The 16,068-nt window shown below is 47.3% G+C and overlaps 1 protein-coding gene across 1 annotated transcript; it reads right to left on the bottom strand.

Annotated features, from left to right (window-relative positions):
* Nucleotides 1-3,603: 3,603 nt before the first annotated feature.
* LOC136647330 (tubulin beta-2 chain) lies at nt 3,604-10,004 on the bottom strand. The gene is made up of 4 exons (XM_066622794.1): nt 9,888-10,004; nt 7,757-7,865; nt 7,290-7,400; nt 3,604-4,795 (listed from the first exon to the last, which is right to left on the bottom strand). Exons 1-4 carry the CDS (start codon nt 9,942-9,944, stop codon nt 3,735-3,737), a joined length of 1,338 nt encoding a protein of 445 aa, XP_066478891.1. The 5' UTR covers nt 9,945-10,004; the 3' UTR covers nt 3,604-3,734.
* Nucleotides 10,005-16,068: the final 6,064 nt, after the last annotated feature.

The raw sequence follows: 16,068 nt of genomic DNA, 5'->3' as shown, positions 1-16,068 counted from the left end.
TTGCATCTATGAAATGACAGGCAGAAATGACTTAAGAAATTGTTATCACGGAAAATGTAACACTTCAAAAATTAGACATGTCCTCCTTTTGCAATCACAAAAATAGAGCGATGTCCTTCCCTATTTACTGCTTCAATGTAAAGGGAAAACAAGGCACAGTTGATATATGCATGCTTTTCAGACTGACACAATGAGTGAGATCACACGCTACACTAGTTCCACATGCCCACGGAGATGTTGACCTTGCATGTCTCGAATAGCTGGCCCCATGCCACAAAGCAAACCTCTTGAGGAAACAAGGTCAAAACTGGCTCCAGACATGCTCAGTTCAAGCAATATTTGTGTTCAAGTACAAACTAAAACATGAGAGAAAGTCTTCTTAAATGTATCTGGGAAGGGAGCACTAGCATCCATTATAAAACTTCCAAATCACTATCGAGCACAAAAATAAGTACTGCTGAAAAGCATTTCAGTCAATTGACTTAAATGCATTCATTGCTAACACAGAAAGCAAACTCAGCCAAATGAAGAATGTTTTAGCTTTTTAACATTTAGTACTCAATGATATGCTCTGGCCATCTGGTATCTGAAGTGGGGGGGGGGGGTAAGGAGAACATGAGCATGAGAAGCAAATGGTATTTTACTGTTAAAAGGCCATTTGGGGGAGACTTTCAGTAGGAAAAATGACACAGATGTAAGGGACAAATACACTTACAGACCAATCATAACTAAATTCCCGCACGGCAATGAAGTGGTGCTGGCATGGTCTGTGCTGCATCCTATGGGGTAATTTTGGCTGCTGGAGATCTTCTCAGAGTAAGGGGACATTTGTCCCCTTGGCCCAGGGTACGCCAAATGACAGTGGGTCAACTTGGAGCCATGCAAGCGATATTGCTGGCCCAAGTGAAAGTTGATTCAAGCACTGGTGCCACCTACCCTGCCCCCCTCCTGGGCCTGATCCAACCACCTACACCATCTTCTCCCAGTTCCACTGCCTCCCCACCATTTATCTGGTTCGGTCAACCTCCAGATGACCACTTGCATGAGTGGGAACGCTCGTCTTTTTATGACAGTGCATGCCATCAGAATGCATGTTCCGCTGATGCAGAGTTTTAGGATTGGACCATTATGTCTGTACTGCCTAGTCCAGTGTTTCTCAAACTGTGGGTCTGGACCCACTAGGTGGGTCACAAGCCAATTTCAGGTGGGTCCCCATTCATTTCAATGTGTATTTTTAATAGACTTGATGCAACCATGGTATGTGACTGCATTTGAGGAATAGTTACAAACCTGTACCTTAACAGGCAACTATCGTATGTATCTGCTTTGAACAAGATAGTCGATGGGCTTTCTTTTGGGTAAGTATAGATAGGATTGCGGCCTTTGGGATGTTTGGGGAACTTTTTTTAAAATCAGAACAGCAACAGCTTGGAAAGTGTTGGGGGTTTCTTCTTTATTTTAAATAAAAATTTTAAACTTTTATTATAAACATTTAATTTACTTAGGTAATTGATTTTATTGTTTGGGGGGTGTTAAAAACGTTCCTGCTTGATGATGTCACTTTAAGCCATGATGTCACTTGCAGGTTAATGACATTACTTCCAGTGAGGCCCGAAAGACTGTCATTTTAAAAAGTGGGTCGTGGCGCTAACAAGTTTGAGAACCACTGGCCTAAGTCATTTTAAATCATTGCTTTACATTGTTGCTACTTGTGAGCTGCTTTGTTCTATATCTATCTTATTTACTTGCTGTATTTTAAAACACTTTTCTATAAAAATGAAAGCTCTTCTAGAGTATGATATCTAGATTGTAAGCCCCTTGGGGCACAGACCTGTCCTCTCATTCTTTTGCAAAATGCTTTGTTCATGGATGGTGCATCATAATAGCAAATGCAAATCTATAGCTACATGACAATATATTTAATGCCACACATAACATTTGGACCAAACACAAATTGTGTTTTAAGATGAGTGAGGGGAAGTAGCACTTCATAAAAGAGGTAACAAGTTGAGAAGTTAGTGTCAAGAGTTGCTTGCACAGAGCCCTCCCATGGCTGCACATCAGTGCAATGGCATCTTCCTGGAATCAGGTGATGTTGTTATATCATCACCAACATCCAGTTCAACCAAGCGCCGCGTTGCTCAATGGGAACGCTATCCCATGAGCAAAATTTCTGATTCCTGTCTTTCTGGGAAACACAGCCATGGTCAAGCCAAATGTGGATTGGACACCTAGTGCAAGGGAGAGAAATTTAATCCTTGCTCCCACACCAATTCCTCTGCTTAAATCATATTCCCCAAAGCTGCTGCTGGCCCAGACTAGAAACTATGCAGGCATGAAGTATGCCCATAAAATGTTCCAGTCCACAGCTAACAGCAGCTGGAGGGGACAATTTGAATGGGGGCACAGAGAAAGGTTAAACCAACTCCTGCCACCCAGTTATTCCCCCAAGCTGTTTTTCAAAAGAGGTCAGGAGTTTAACTCACAAAACTGCCACAGCATGCTAGTTTGACCCCTCAAACACAGATGAGGATGGGGGGGGGGGAGAAGTTCACATCCAAGATTTAAATATGTTAAAGGTAAACTGAGCACTTGCAGTGCAAGTACAGAGGTTCCTTTGGTTCCCCCCCCCCTTTCAAAATTAAGAGTAAGGGAGGAAAAATTACTTTTCCCTTTTTACTAGCTGACCAACCTAACAGAAAATTGTTCTCTGTGGAAAGGGGAAATGGCAGGATGGCAATGTACTACTGTAGCCATGCCTCACTGACTGCTAGCTGCACAGGAGCAACAGCCCGAGAGAATTATTGCCTTCATTTCCTGCTTGGGAACATCCCAGAAGCATCTGGTGAGCCATTGCGGGAAATGAGAAGCTGGCTAGAAGGCCTTTGGTCTGACTTGGCCGGATACTTATGGCAGGAACTAGATTCTCTTTTCTTAACTTGGACACAACAGCCCAGCACAACATACCCACAGAAAGTGAAGATTCCAAATGCATCATGCTGCTATTACCACTTACCTCTCCCATCGAAAAGTTGATGCTTGAGGGGAAATACGACTGGGCAATTCAACCACTGAAAACCAGCTTCATTTGAACTATTTCATTATAAACGGATCAGGAAGATGACACCTTTCAAAACAGGTTGCTCATTAAGAATGTCTTTCTTTCAGACACCAATAATCCTAAAGGCCCTAAACCCTCAACAACAACTTTGTCCTTGCTAAGTTCATGTAGGAAAACTTGAATTCATTCAGCTCACCCTACAGGATAGCACCTTTGAGAATGAGCCTGTTAATCTGCATTAAGTATGTAATATCACAACTATTATCTTTGAACTGAGAGGAGTATATAGGACAGTGCAATTTTTAAAAAAATTACGTAGTTCGTATTCTATTTACTAGCTTGATGCCCAATAATATTTCAGAGAAAGAACTCACATTATCAGTCTGCAGGCCTTCTTCACCATAGCTGCAGTTCTGCTACGTAGTTTTTATTTGAGAAAGAAAACAATCCAGACACCAAAGTGAAACACAAATGCCTTTTATGTTTGAGTTCAGACATTTAGACAAGACTTTTCAGAACTCTTTTGCAACTACTGCAGCAAAGAGTAAAGTTACAAAACTGCTGACAGATGCAACAGTGAAAAGTACCAAGTATTACTGAAAAAGCATGCATTAGTACAGCTGAACAAATTCCACCCTGAATGCTTGCCCAGTTGCACTAAACCTCCTTAATCTTAAGCCTCATCCTCCTCTCCTTCCTCTTCAAACTCCCCTTGCTCATCTGCAGTGGCATCTTGATATTGCTGGTATTCAGAGACCAGGTCATTCATATTGCTCTCCGCTTCCGTGAACTCCATCTCATCCATGCCCTCACCAGTGTACCAGTGCAAGAAGGCCTTGCGCCGGAACATGGCCGTGAACTGCTCCGAGATTCTCTTGAACAACTCTTGGATGGCAGTGCTGTTGCCGATGAAGGTGGCGGACATTTTGAGGCCACGGGGAGGAATGTCACACACGGCCGTCTTCACGTTGTTGGGGATCCATTCCACAAAGTAGCTGCTGTTTTTGTTCTGGACATTGAGCATCTGCTCATCCACTTCCTTCATGGACATTCTGCCCCGGAAAATGGCTGCCACCGTCAGATAGCGGCCATGGCGTGGGTCACAGGCCGCCATCATGTTTTTGGAATCAAACATCTGTTGGGTGAGCTCTGGCACTGTCAGGGCACGGTACTGCTGGCTGCCACGGCTTGTGAGGGGAGCAAATCCCGGCATGAAGAAGTGCAAGCGGGGAAAAGGCACCATGTTGACCGCCAGCTTGCGAAGGTCAGCATTCAGTTGCCCAGGGAAGCGGAGGCAGGTGGTCACCCCGCTCATGGTGGCCGAGACCAAATGGTTCAGATCTCCATAGGTCGGTGTTGTGAGTTTCAGTGTGCGGAAACAGATGTCATACAAAGCCTCATTGTCAATACAATAGGTTTCATCTGTATTCTCCACCAGCTGGTGGACAGAGAGGGTGGCATTGTACGGCTCAACCACTGTGTCCGACACTTTGGGGGAAGGCATCACGCTGAATGTGTTCATGATCCTGTCTGGGTATTCCTCCCTAATCTTGCTGATGAGAAGGGTTCCCATGCCAGACCCAGTGCCACCACCCAAGGAATGGGTCAGCTGGAAGCCCTGCAAGCAGTCACAGCTCTCAGATTCCTTCCTTACCACATCCAGCACAGAGTCCACTAGCTCAGCTCCCTCTGTGTAGTGACCCTTGGCCCAGTTGTTCCCAGCACCACTCTGGCCTAGAGGAAGAAGCAGAATGAGAAGGGAAAAAATACTTCTAATTCAGTAATAGTTCACATAATGCAGTCAAACTCCAAAGGTGGGTTAGGATGGGGAACATTACTAGCTCTGGGTCTATCTGCAGGCAACCACGAATAGGAATACAAATGTTGGTGAAATGTCTACTATGAGAGCATTTGGGGATGTCACCATTTGTACATACCCTTACAAAGATACCGCAAACTTCTTCGGTGCATCCAGACAGAATGGGAACACTGCTGTTTATATGAAGAATGTACTTGAGGTTGAGATGAAACAGCTGTCAGGCAGATGGGTATCAATGTAGGCAATGCCAAGACACATGCAGGAGCCCATGCTTTAGTCAGCATGGAGACAGGAAGCATGTCACACATGCACTTTTGCCCATCACTTCCATCTGAAGCCATTCTCTGGGTGGTTTTGCAGGACAAAGATGCACCAGCTAGCCAAGCAAGGTGGTCTTCCTGTGTGATGTGGGTGGAGGTGGGGAAGATTCTAGAATGCCTGCGGCAATTATGAATAAGCAGCAGATGCATGGAGAGTTTGTACATCCAAGGGCTGTGGAGTCAATACCAACTTCTCCTCCGCCCCAAAATTGTTTCCAACTCCACAGTCCTGCTCAGTTAGATTCAGAGCTGTGGAGTTGGAAGGAATTTTGGGTGGAGTCAGAGTCAATACGGACTCCACAGCCCTGCAGAAGAAACAGAAAGCTCCCTTCACTCATTTCCCCTGGAATTACAGCTTCCCTGTATCTGCAAGATATGAAGTAAGAATTTACAGTAGCATCTCTTTTCCTTATCTTCCAAGTAAGTAATGGCAAAAGCCCTGAACAGGGAACAAGTTCCAACAATTCTAAGGACACCCATAAGCTAAGTCGTGAACATCTCTTGGATTCCAGTTAATAACATGATTAGGGCTATTTGCAAATTGCAGGGAACACAGGTGCCCAATAGCACTTACATATATCCCTGTGACTATACAAATTCCTAAGAGTCAACATGAAAACTGGACCTTCTAATCATGCAGAACACTACCAATGTGTGTAGTGCTACACATATGCCAGCTGTACATGCATACATATCAATAGTGTGTACATTACAGACACATTGCATGTGCACTAAACTAAATGCATGAATAGGACTTGTGGCATCCACATGCCTCCAAACTGAGGCAGGGAGAACAGTTCACATAGAGACCTGTGAGTTTTGGTTGATAGGGGTGTTTTCCCCGGGGCCTAATGACTTGCACAGGGAAAGGCCAAGGGAACGTCAAAAGCTGCAAGATATTTAAGTGACATTTTAAACAAAAAACCTCCAACAAAAGATTAAGATGAGGGATGAAGTTATTTGGTATGGGCGCCATCAAAACTGATCAGACTTTTTGCTGCAGCTCTGTCTTGAAAAAGTTGCTTCATTCTGAAGTCATGTCCTTAAATGCCTCATGTCTAGCAATAAATGTGAAATGTTTGCTAAATAACTTACAACTCGTTTTTACAGCCTCAAAACTGTAGAACTAGATTTTGCTAGTAAAAGAAAGGAATGGAGTTTTAAAGGGTATTCATCTTTACCAGATTACCTATTTTAGTGCTGATGTTTGCTTTGAATGTGTAAAAGAATGTCCATGTCTTGAAAAACTCTGGTATATGAGTAGGACGAAGAAATGTCGCTCTTTACTTGCACTATGTTCACTGTTTTGCAGGACCAACAAAATCAAATTGGTTAATCAATATTAGTCAAGATATCTTTAGTAGTATATACTTGCATAGAAACACATTCTGTGTTACAGTAAAGAGTTTATCAACCTTTCGGTCCATTTTCAGATATTTGACCCTGATTTTACTGTTGCTAAGGAATCAGTTAGTCCAAGACAATTATACATGGGAAAGATAGAGTGTCTAGAGAGATGCTCTTTTCCCTGTCACACAACACCAGAACCAGGGGACATCCATTAAAATTGAGTGTTGGGAGAGTTAGGACTGACAAAATAATATATTTCTTTACTCAGGGTATAGTTGGTCTGTGGAATTCCTTGCCATAGGATGTGGTGATGGCATCTGCCCTAGATGCATTTAAAAGGGGACTGGACAAATTTCTGGAGGAAAAATCCATCATGGGTTACAAGCCATGATGTGTATGTGCAACCTCCTGATTTTAGAAATGGGCTATGTCAGAATGCCAGATGCAAGGGACCAGGATGCAGGTCTCTTGTTGTCTTGTGTGCTCCCTGGGGCATTTGGTGAGCCACTATGAGATACAGGAAGCTGAACAAGATGGGCCCATGGCCTGATCCAGCAGGGCTGTTCTTATGTAGCATGGCTAAGGGGGATGGTTCTGAAGCCAGGGTTCCCACCATCCCAAGTCTAAGGCTGTATTCACTATTCCATGCTGTCAAGCTAGAATAACCCTATTCAGTGTCTTAGCATTTCAGTTGCAGAGACACCACATTCCAGCCCAAGAGTTATGCCAAGATACATACCAAAGACAAAGTTGTCAGGTCTAAAGATCTGACCAAAAGGGCCAGATCTGACAGAGTCCATTGTACCAGGCTCCAAGTCGACAAGGATTGCACGAGGCACAAACTTGTTACCTGTGGGAGCAACAAAAGCCAGCATCACAGACCTGCCGACAGCAGATTTTTATTTTTATTCTTTTTAAACAAGGCAGCTCCTGTGCTCTGGGCAACCTCATTACTATTCACTGGAGAGAGACAGCTACTCTCCAGACAGATGAAGGAGGGGGGAGGTGCAGATTTAAAGGGGACAGTCTCATGAAACAAGGACCTGAATTTTAAGTAGGCATTAAAGCTTTGCCAAGGATTTAAATAACCCTTTAAAGGGGCTGCCTTTTCAGTGGTTTGCCACACAGTGCTCTCAATGCCTGTACCATCTAGTGTGACTTTTTACAGAATGTTACCAGCTTGCCTCTCCTTTAAAAAAAAGTTACCAGTTGCTTCATTGTAGTAGACGTTGATTCTCTCCAGCTGCAGGTCGCTGTCTCCATGGTAGCTACCGGTGGGGTCAATGCCATGCTCATCGCTGATGACCTCCCAGAACTGGAATGGGATTGTTGGAGAGCTATTAGCAACTGCCTTTTGAATGCCATGACAGCTGACCACACATGCTGCATGCCTTTCTTAAATTCTACTTGTTCAGGAAAATTGCCTTTCTAGTGGAAAGCTGTTGTTGAAGACAGGCAGACACCTTAACAGTGCTGTCAACCTAGGTGGCTCACTCTCCCAACAGCAGCTGCAAGCACAAAGAAAGAGCCCAGCTGCAATTCAATAGTACAGAACAATAGGGGCACAGCCCAGGATGCATATTTTAAAATGCCAATTTGTGTTAAAAAATGTTTCGTATGCACTTGTTCATGCAGTGGGGGAAAGACAGCAGCAATCTTGCCTAGGTGTGGCCAGACGCATGCAGAACTGGGGAAAAGAGAAGGGGCACCACTTACAGAACATCTTCCACCCGGCAACCACTAATCCCCCAAACTGAATTAGAACCATTCTTTGGAGACTGCCATATCTGAAATGGCAGGAGAGTGCCACCTTTTCACCACCTGATTAGTGACATGACACTGCTAAGTGCCAAGAAGCCATCTATAGTCAGGTGCCCCCAACATTCTCTCAAAGGCTTTCAGAACTAGCTGAAGGCTTGACAATCCAGGGTGGGGCAGAGCTTGGGGGCATTGGCACCAACAGTATGCCCTGCAGTAGTGCAGGGCACATTTTCCATTCACCTAGGGTCAGGGGATGCCACAAAACAGCAAGCCTGCGTGTTGCCAACTCAGAACCCTTGGACTGCAATACCCAAGAGAGTTGCCTTACCTGACTGCAATCAAACTGGCCTTGAATGCTTCAAAGCCAAAGGCATGTTCCTGCCTCTTCTCCACCCCAAAGTTCACCCAATACAGCAAGCCCCCAACAGACCAGTTAAGCATAAATACAAAAATCGAGACCCACTTAACCGACTCCAGACAAAAAAAAACTTGAAATGCTACAAGACATTTACTTGGAAGTTAGTTGCTGTTAGTGAAGACTCAGCTCTGATCTGGATATCCATCAGCCTAAACACAGCCACTCCCCTGGTTTACATGGCTTGAAGGACAGCCATTTTGGACTAGCATACATAGGAGGGTGTGACTAAGAATTGAAAAGCTACCTACGTACTAACCTTACGCGATCTATTCTAAATAATTATTTAGAATATTACAATATCTCTAAATATTAAGATATTAATCAATATCTTTTAAAATATATTTCAATATTTCAAATAATAAAATAGGAAATGCCACTCCCTTCCCTTAAAGTGCATTTGGAGAATGCACTTTAAGGTTTGGTTTGGAGAATGACAGCCCGATCCTATGCATGTCTACTCAGAAGACAAAGTCCCATTATGGTTATTGGGTCTTACAAAGTCCCATTATGGATATTGGGTTATTGGGTAAGCATGGTTAGTACTGCAACCTGAGCCTGCTCTTGGGTTTGCTAGCAGGTGATGGTTAATTGACAGTACAGAAGCTGTTCTGCCAAAGGAAACGCCTTTTGCTAGATACTCACCTTGCAAAGCCCCCCCCCCCATACAAAGCCCCCCTTATAACGCTGTGTGGCTCCCACAGCCATCCCCACCCTTGCAAAGGGCCGATTAACAGAGGACGGGGTCTTTCCCTTATAGGACAGCCCTCTAGGGAAGGGGGAAGAGAAATGAAATAGTCTCTATCTAAAAGGGAATCTAATACTGCATTTACAGCCCAATCCTATGCATGTCTACTCAGAGGTCAGTCCCATTAGAGTTAATGGGGCTTACTCCCAGGAAAGTGTGGATAGGATTGGGCGGTAAGGCTGCAATCCTAGCCACACCTTCCTGAGAGTAAGCCCCATTGCGCAAAGAAGGACTTACTTCTGAGTAGACCTGGTTAGGATTGTGCCCTTAGGCTCGTGCAACACTGGGCGCTTGGATGCTGCCTCCCTTTGGCTCTGTGCCCTCGAGATGCGCTGCCAGCCCTCGCACGCCCTTTCCCCACCAGGCACCTGCAACAATAGGGGCGCCTCCTTCTGCACCCCCCTCCCCGGTACCTTGGCTCCGATCTGGTTCCCGCACTGGCCCGCCTGAATGTGCACGATCTCACGCATGGCTGCCGCTCTGCTCCAGGCTCACACCCACTGACTGGCCGCTGCTGATGCTGCCTTTGGCACGCCCGCACGCCAGGTCCCGGCCAGCAAGCTCCCTTCCCGACGACTGGCAACAGCGGGGGCGCCTCCGCGGCACCTGGCTTATAAAGGGGAGGCTCCAAGCCCCGCCCCGCCCCGCCGCCGCCGAAGCCGAGCCCCTTCCACGGACAGCCCGCTCCTCTCCACGGTGATGTAATGCGAGGAGAGGCTGGTGGGAAGGGGTGGTCAGGCTGGCGCCCCCCTTACCCGCCTGCAGGGCGAGCTCGGAGGGCGGGGGGCAGGAGCAGGACATCGAGCGAGGCAGATCGCTGCACGGGGCTGAGCTCGCTCCGAAGCCAGCGGTTCCCACCACGCCTCCCGCCAGCTGCTGTCCAGGGGCAGAGCGCACGGGGTGCCATCCTTTCCAACTAGCCTTGCTCTTCTGCCTTGAATCGCAACCTGGCGCTCTGAAGGCTGGGGGGGAGGGGTCCCCCCATCAAAGATGGAACCCTCTGACGTTCCTTTCAGACCCCACTGCTCACTGCACCTTGTGAATCCCCCCACTCATTTGAACCAACTATGATGTGGCCCGCCCACCCCCGCTTGCACGCTAGGAAAACAGTGCACCTGCTGAATCCCTGTGGCTGCAATTCCATCCACGCTTTCCTGGGAGTAAGCCCCATTGACTACAATGGGTCTTACTTCTGAGTAGACATGCCTAGGCCTGGGCTCTCAGGCTGCAATCCTAACCACACTTTCCCAGGAGTAAGCCCCATTGACTACAATGGGTCTTACTTCTGAGTAGACATGCCTAGGATTGGGCTGTATGTGTGTTAAAGTCAAAGGAAGGGCAGTGGGAATTTGGAAAGCAACCTAGGAAAAGACGTGGCCAGCCACACACACACACACACTGGGGAAAAGCATACAGGCTTTCAAGCCTTTCAAGAACGTCCTCCTTCAACGGTGACATCCCAACATCAGTTTGATTTTCTCCGGGGAGGGTGAGAGGTTTTTGTGCCTAATAGGAACTTGTAGCCACTCCTCCGGGTGCGATTCTGGTGTGTTCTCTCCAAGGGAGCCAGAGGCTGGTGGCGCCACCCCTGCAGGCGTGGCAGCCGGGGTATTTGCCCTCCTTAGGTACGCCACTGATTGCTAGAATGCGGTCCGAAGCCATCGTTTTCTCTCCCCCCCCCCTTCTCTAAGCCTTTCCATTTTTGTTTTACTGCTGGACCCCCTCGAGGAGCGAGTCCCTGGAGCTCTTTCATCCTCAACCAGAAGGCAATCCAGTGATAATCCGGGCGAGAAGGGGCAACCGATCCTTCCCCCCTCCCGTTTTCCCGGGGAGGGATTGGCTCTGTCCTTGCTGCTCCAGACAATTGGACACTTAGGACTCTGAGAGCCCAATCCTATGCCTGTCTACTCAGAAGTGAGTCCCATTGTAGCCAATAGGGCTTACTCTCAGGAAAGTGTGGTTAGGATTGGAGCCTGAAGCGCGCTTCTTCTGCCTCCAGAAGGGTAGCAAAGAAGAGCTTTGTTCTTGGCTCCCACCCGGAAGATTCTAATGAGACGGGGGAGGCAGAGAGGAAGAATCTGCTGCAGTGGGGGTCAGCACGGAGCCGCGCCCCCTGCATGGCCCGCCCCCTTTTGTTTCTGGAGCCGAGCAGCCGCCCCTTTGGCAAGCCGCAGACGCTGCAAGGTGGCACCGGGCTGGGGCGTGGCCCCTGCTGCAGTTCCTTTCTCTGCTGCTTCTTCCCACGTGCTGCTCTCCCCTGGCCAGCTCTGGCACGATCAGGTCTCCTCGAGCCTTAGTGCAGCCCCCCCCCGTCTGTGCAGGTTTACTCCGAAGTAGATCCAGCTGGGCTGGTTGGGGATGGTTTTTTCAGCTGGTGGCTTGGCCTAGAGCCCAGTCCTATGCATGTCTACTCAGAAGTAAGTCAGTGGGGCTTACTCCCAGGAAAGTGTGGCTAGGATTGTAGCCACCATATCTTTGCTGCAAACCCTTGGGTGAGGGAACAGCTCTCGCTGCGACCCGGATCAAACTGTATCTTGCGCCATCTCTAGGTCGGATTCACATTATTTGTGGTTTGGGGGGAATGCGGCTCACACAGCATGTGATCAGAATGATAGTTGAAGGTCATGGGGACGACTAGGGCTGCAATCCTAGCCACACTTGCATAGGAGTAAGCCCCATTGGTTGTAATGGCATTTACTTCTGAGTAGACATGTACAGGATTGGGCTCAAGGGAGAGGATGAAAGGACTGCAAGCCTTCCCACCTAGAGCCCATCTCTACTCAGAAGTAAATTCTATTATAGTCAGTGGGGTTTACTCCCAGGTAAGTGTGGATAGGATTGCAGCCACAATGTGGAAGCAATGACCCTGATGTTCAAGGGTGGCAGCTGAACGTTCTCACTCGTTGGATGCATTGTCTGAAGATTGTGATGGGGGAGGGATTCACCTTCGAGAAATCGGGGGGGGGGAGCTTTCCGAGTGTTCCGTTCACTGAAACGCACATTTGATCAGGGAGCTGTTTCAGGGTTCAAGCCAGCGGATCTCACACAAGTGAACCCCACTGTGTTGAGCGGGCCTTACTCCCAGGGAAGCGCACAGAGGATGAGCCTCAAACGTCCTTAGTTAAAACGAATTAAAGAGCAGAAAGGGCCTTATTTGGATCTTCTTTTCCGAGGCTGGGGGAGGGGCGTGCCTTTCTTTTAAAACCCATTTCTGCCCAGCCCACAGGTGTACACATCTGATCCCTGTTGCGTATATGCAACGTTGGGCAGAAATGGCTTTGAAAGAACTCCGCAGCCCGTTTCTAAGGCGGTTCAAAGCGTTTAGGTTGCAGTTCTGTACATGCAGAATTGAACTGAAACGAGACATCGTTCTGCTTGATGAGCTGCTCAGTCAGCTTTCCCCATTCCAGGCTGAGCTTTATCGCCGCAGCGGGGCCAACAGCTGCTTTCGAGCAATAGAAGAGGGCGTGAGTGACTCAGTGTTGGAGGCTCTTGTTGATGGTGACGGACGTCAGCCAGATCCTACTGTCTGATCATGGGGGGGGGAATGTAAGGGGAGCCTGAAGCCTGTCTTCAGTTGCAGTCTTTCTAGCGTGGAGGAGGGGAGGTGTGACCAGATGATGAGGCTTGAAATGAAGGCTCAGCTTCTTTTGACAACCCCCAGTGGAAGGGGGGGGGGGGAGAGATTCCAACCCTTTCTATCTCAAAGGCGAAGAGCTTAGCAAAGATTCCACAACAAATCTCCAGTTAGCAGCAGCCAAGTAGCAGGGAGTTCCCCAGGCTCTAGATCTGAGGTGGTGGTGTGTTTAGCACAGTCAAAAGAGGAGAAGCTGACAACACAACTTTTGTTTGCCTTCCCATTGCAGTTTCCTGTCTAGTTTTCTCTGTACCGAGACCCAGTTGAATGGAACCGACTCCCAAGTCAAAATATCTTGAATAGATGGGGTGGTTATATACTGATTTAAACTGTATCCTGTTTTTCTCTCTTACAAAAGGAGACTGAAGGCAGCTGACAATTAAAGATCAATAAGTCACCGGGCCCTGATGGCATACACCCAAGGGTTATTAAGGAATTGAAGAATGAAGTTGCAGATCTCTTGACTAAGGTATGCAACTTGTGCCTCAAAACGGCCATGGTACCAGAAGATTGGAGGATAGCAAATGTCACGCCTATTTTTAAAAAGGGAAAGAGGGGGGACCCGGGAAACTATAGGCCCGTCAGCCTAACATCTATACCGGGTAAGATGGTGGAATGCCTCATCAAAGATAGGATCTCAAAACACATAGACGAACAGGCCTTGCTGAGGGAGAGTCAGCATGGCTTCTGTAAGGGTAAGTCTTGCCTCACCAACCTTATAGAATTCTTTGAAAAGGTCAACAGGCATGTGGATGCGGGAGAACCCGTGGACATTATATATCTGGACTTTCAGAAGGCGTTTGACACGGTCCCTCACCAAAGGCTACTGAAAAAACTCCACAGTCAGGGAATTAGAGGACAGGTCCTCTCGTGGATTGAGAACTGGTTGGAGGCCAGGAAGCAGAGAGTGGGTGTCAATGGGCAATTTTCACAATGGAGAGAGGTGAAAAGCGGTGTGCCCCAAGGATCTGTCCTGGGACCGGTGCTTTTCAACCTCTTCATAAATGACCTGGAGACAGGGTTGAGCAGTGAAGTGGCTAAGTTTGCAGACGACACCAAACTTTTCCGAGTGGTAAAGACCAGAAGTGATTGTGAGGAGCTCCAGAAGGATCTCTCCAGACTGGCAGAATGGGCAGCAAAATGGCAGATGCGCTTCAATGTCAGTAAGTGTAAAGTCATGCACATTGGGGCAAAAAATCAAAACTTTAGATATAGGCTGATGGGTTCTGAGCTGTCTGTGACAGATCAGGAGAGAGATCTTGGGGTGGTGGTGGACAGGTCGATGAAAGTGTCGACACAATGTGCGGCAGCAGTGAAGAAGGCCAATTCTATGCTTGGGATCATTAGGAAGGGTATTGAGAACAAAACGGTTAGTATTATAATGCCGTTGTACAAATCTATGGTAAGGCCACACCTGGAGTATTGTGTCCAGTTCTGGTCGCCGCATCTCAAAAAAGACATAGTGGAAATGGAAAAGGTGCAAAAGAGAGCGACTAAGATGATTACGGGGCTGGGGCACCTTCCTTATGAGGAAAGGCTACGGCGTTTGGGCCTCTTCAGCCTAGAAAAGAGACGCTTGAGGGGGGACATGATTGAGACATACAAAATTATGCAGGGGATGGACAGAGTGGATAGGGAGATGCTCTTTACACTCTCACATAATACCAGAACCAGGGGACATCCACTAAAATTGAGTGTTGGGCGGGTTAGGACAGACAAAAGAAAATATTTCTTTACTCAGCGCGTGGTCGGTCTGTGGAATTCCTTGCCACAGGATGTGGTGCTGGCGTCTAGCCTAGACGCCTTTAAAAGGGGATTGGATGAGTTTCTGGAGGAAAAATCCATTATGGGGTACAAGCCATGATGTGTATGCGCAACCTCCTGATTTTAGGAATGGGTTAAGTCAGAATGCCAGATGTAGGGGAGAGCACCAGGATGAGGTCTCTTGTTATCTGGTGTGCTCCCTGGGGCATTTGGTGGGCCGCTGTGAGATACAGGAAGCTGGACTAGATGGGCCTATGGCCTGATCCAGTGGGGCTGTTCTTATGTTCTTATGTTCTTATGAGAAAACAATCCAATGGCAATCATAGAAATCTAATTGAAAATGCAAAGCATCACAATAAAAGCAGCCACCAATCACAGGTAATTATGAAAAGAAGGCCATCAGAAACAGAAAGTCTTAAAACCCTCCCACCTGAAGGCCAATACACGATGGAGATCCATAACTCTGGTGCCACTACAGAGAAGGCTCTTCCCCTTGTTGCTCCCAGCTCAGCTTCAGAAACAGAAGGTATATGTGACACAGAAACAGAAACCTCAGCCTCAGAAACTGATGGTATATGTGAGGGCCCCCCACATGCCCTAAGGAAGTAGGTTGTTTCTTGTGGAAGAAGGCAGTCCTTAAGATACCTCACCTGTAATTCACAAAGAGCTTTAAAGATCAAACCAGCACCTTGAATAGTGCTCAGAACCAATGAGCAGCCCAAGAGAGTTAAACTGCCTTGCCCTCATAAGCACAAGGGCTGCCCTGTTCTGTACCAATTGCAGGACTTCTAAGCTGTTTTTAAGGGCAGTCCCACACAGAGCACATTACAACATTAAGTCTCAATGTCATCAGTGCATGGAGAATTATGATCAGGTTTGAACAACTCAGGTATGGTTGCAGCTGGCATACAAGCCAAAAGTCCCCCTGTCCACCACTGCTTCCTGGACCTCCTGGAGCAGCAGTGAACCCAGGAGGATCCTCCAAGCTGAATTTACCCCATTCTAAATAAATATGACTAGGATCAGTCTGCCTATTGGTTATGGGGGCTGTAAAAGTGCAAGGTGACATTTTCTTGGGAGAAAGTCCCACTGAATGCAGGGGAACGGACCGTCAAGTAGACATTCATAATATTGAGTAATACCACGTGTGAAATGTTTAGCACAATCTTAGGCATGTTTTCTCAGCAGTATGT

The sequence above is a fragment of the Tiliqua scincoides genome, chromosome 4 (assembly GCF_035046505.1).
Source record: "Tiliqua scincoides isolate rTilSci1 chromosome 4, rTilSci1.hap2, whole genome shotgun sequence".
In the NCBI taxonomy this organism is placed as follows: domain Eukaryota; kingdom Metazoa; phylum Chordata; class Lepidosauria; order Squamata; family Scincidae; genus Tiliqua; species Tiliqua scincoides.
The sequence above is the reverse complement of the archived record's forward strand: the minus strand, read 5'-3'. Positions and strand labels throughout refer to the sequence as shown.

What these genes read in the sequence shown, in the direction of transcription:
- LOC136647330 (XM_066622794.1), bottom strand. Translation starts at nt 9,944, where the DNA reads ATGCGTGAGATCGTGCACATTCAGGCGGGCCAGTGCGGGAACCAGATC. An exon ending in CTACTACAATGAAGCAACTG is followed by an intron (nt 7,401 to 7,756) that starts GTAACTTTTTTT and finishes TTGCTCCCACAG; the next exon opens with GTAACAAGTTTGTGCCTCGT. An exon ending in ACCTGACAACTTTGTCTTTG is followed by an intron (nt 4,796 to 7,289) that starts GTATGTATCTTG and finishes TTCTTCCTCTAG; the next exon opens with GCCAGAGTGGTGCTGGGAAC.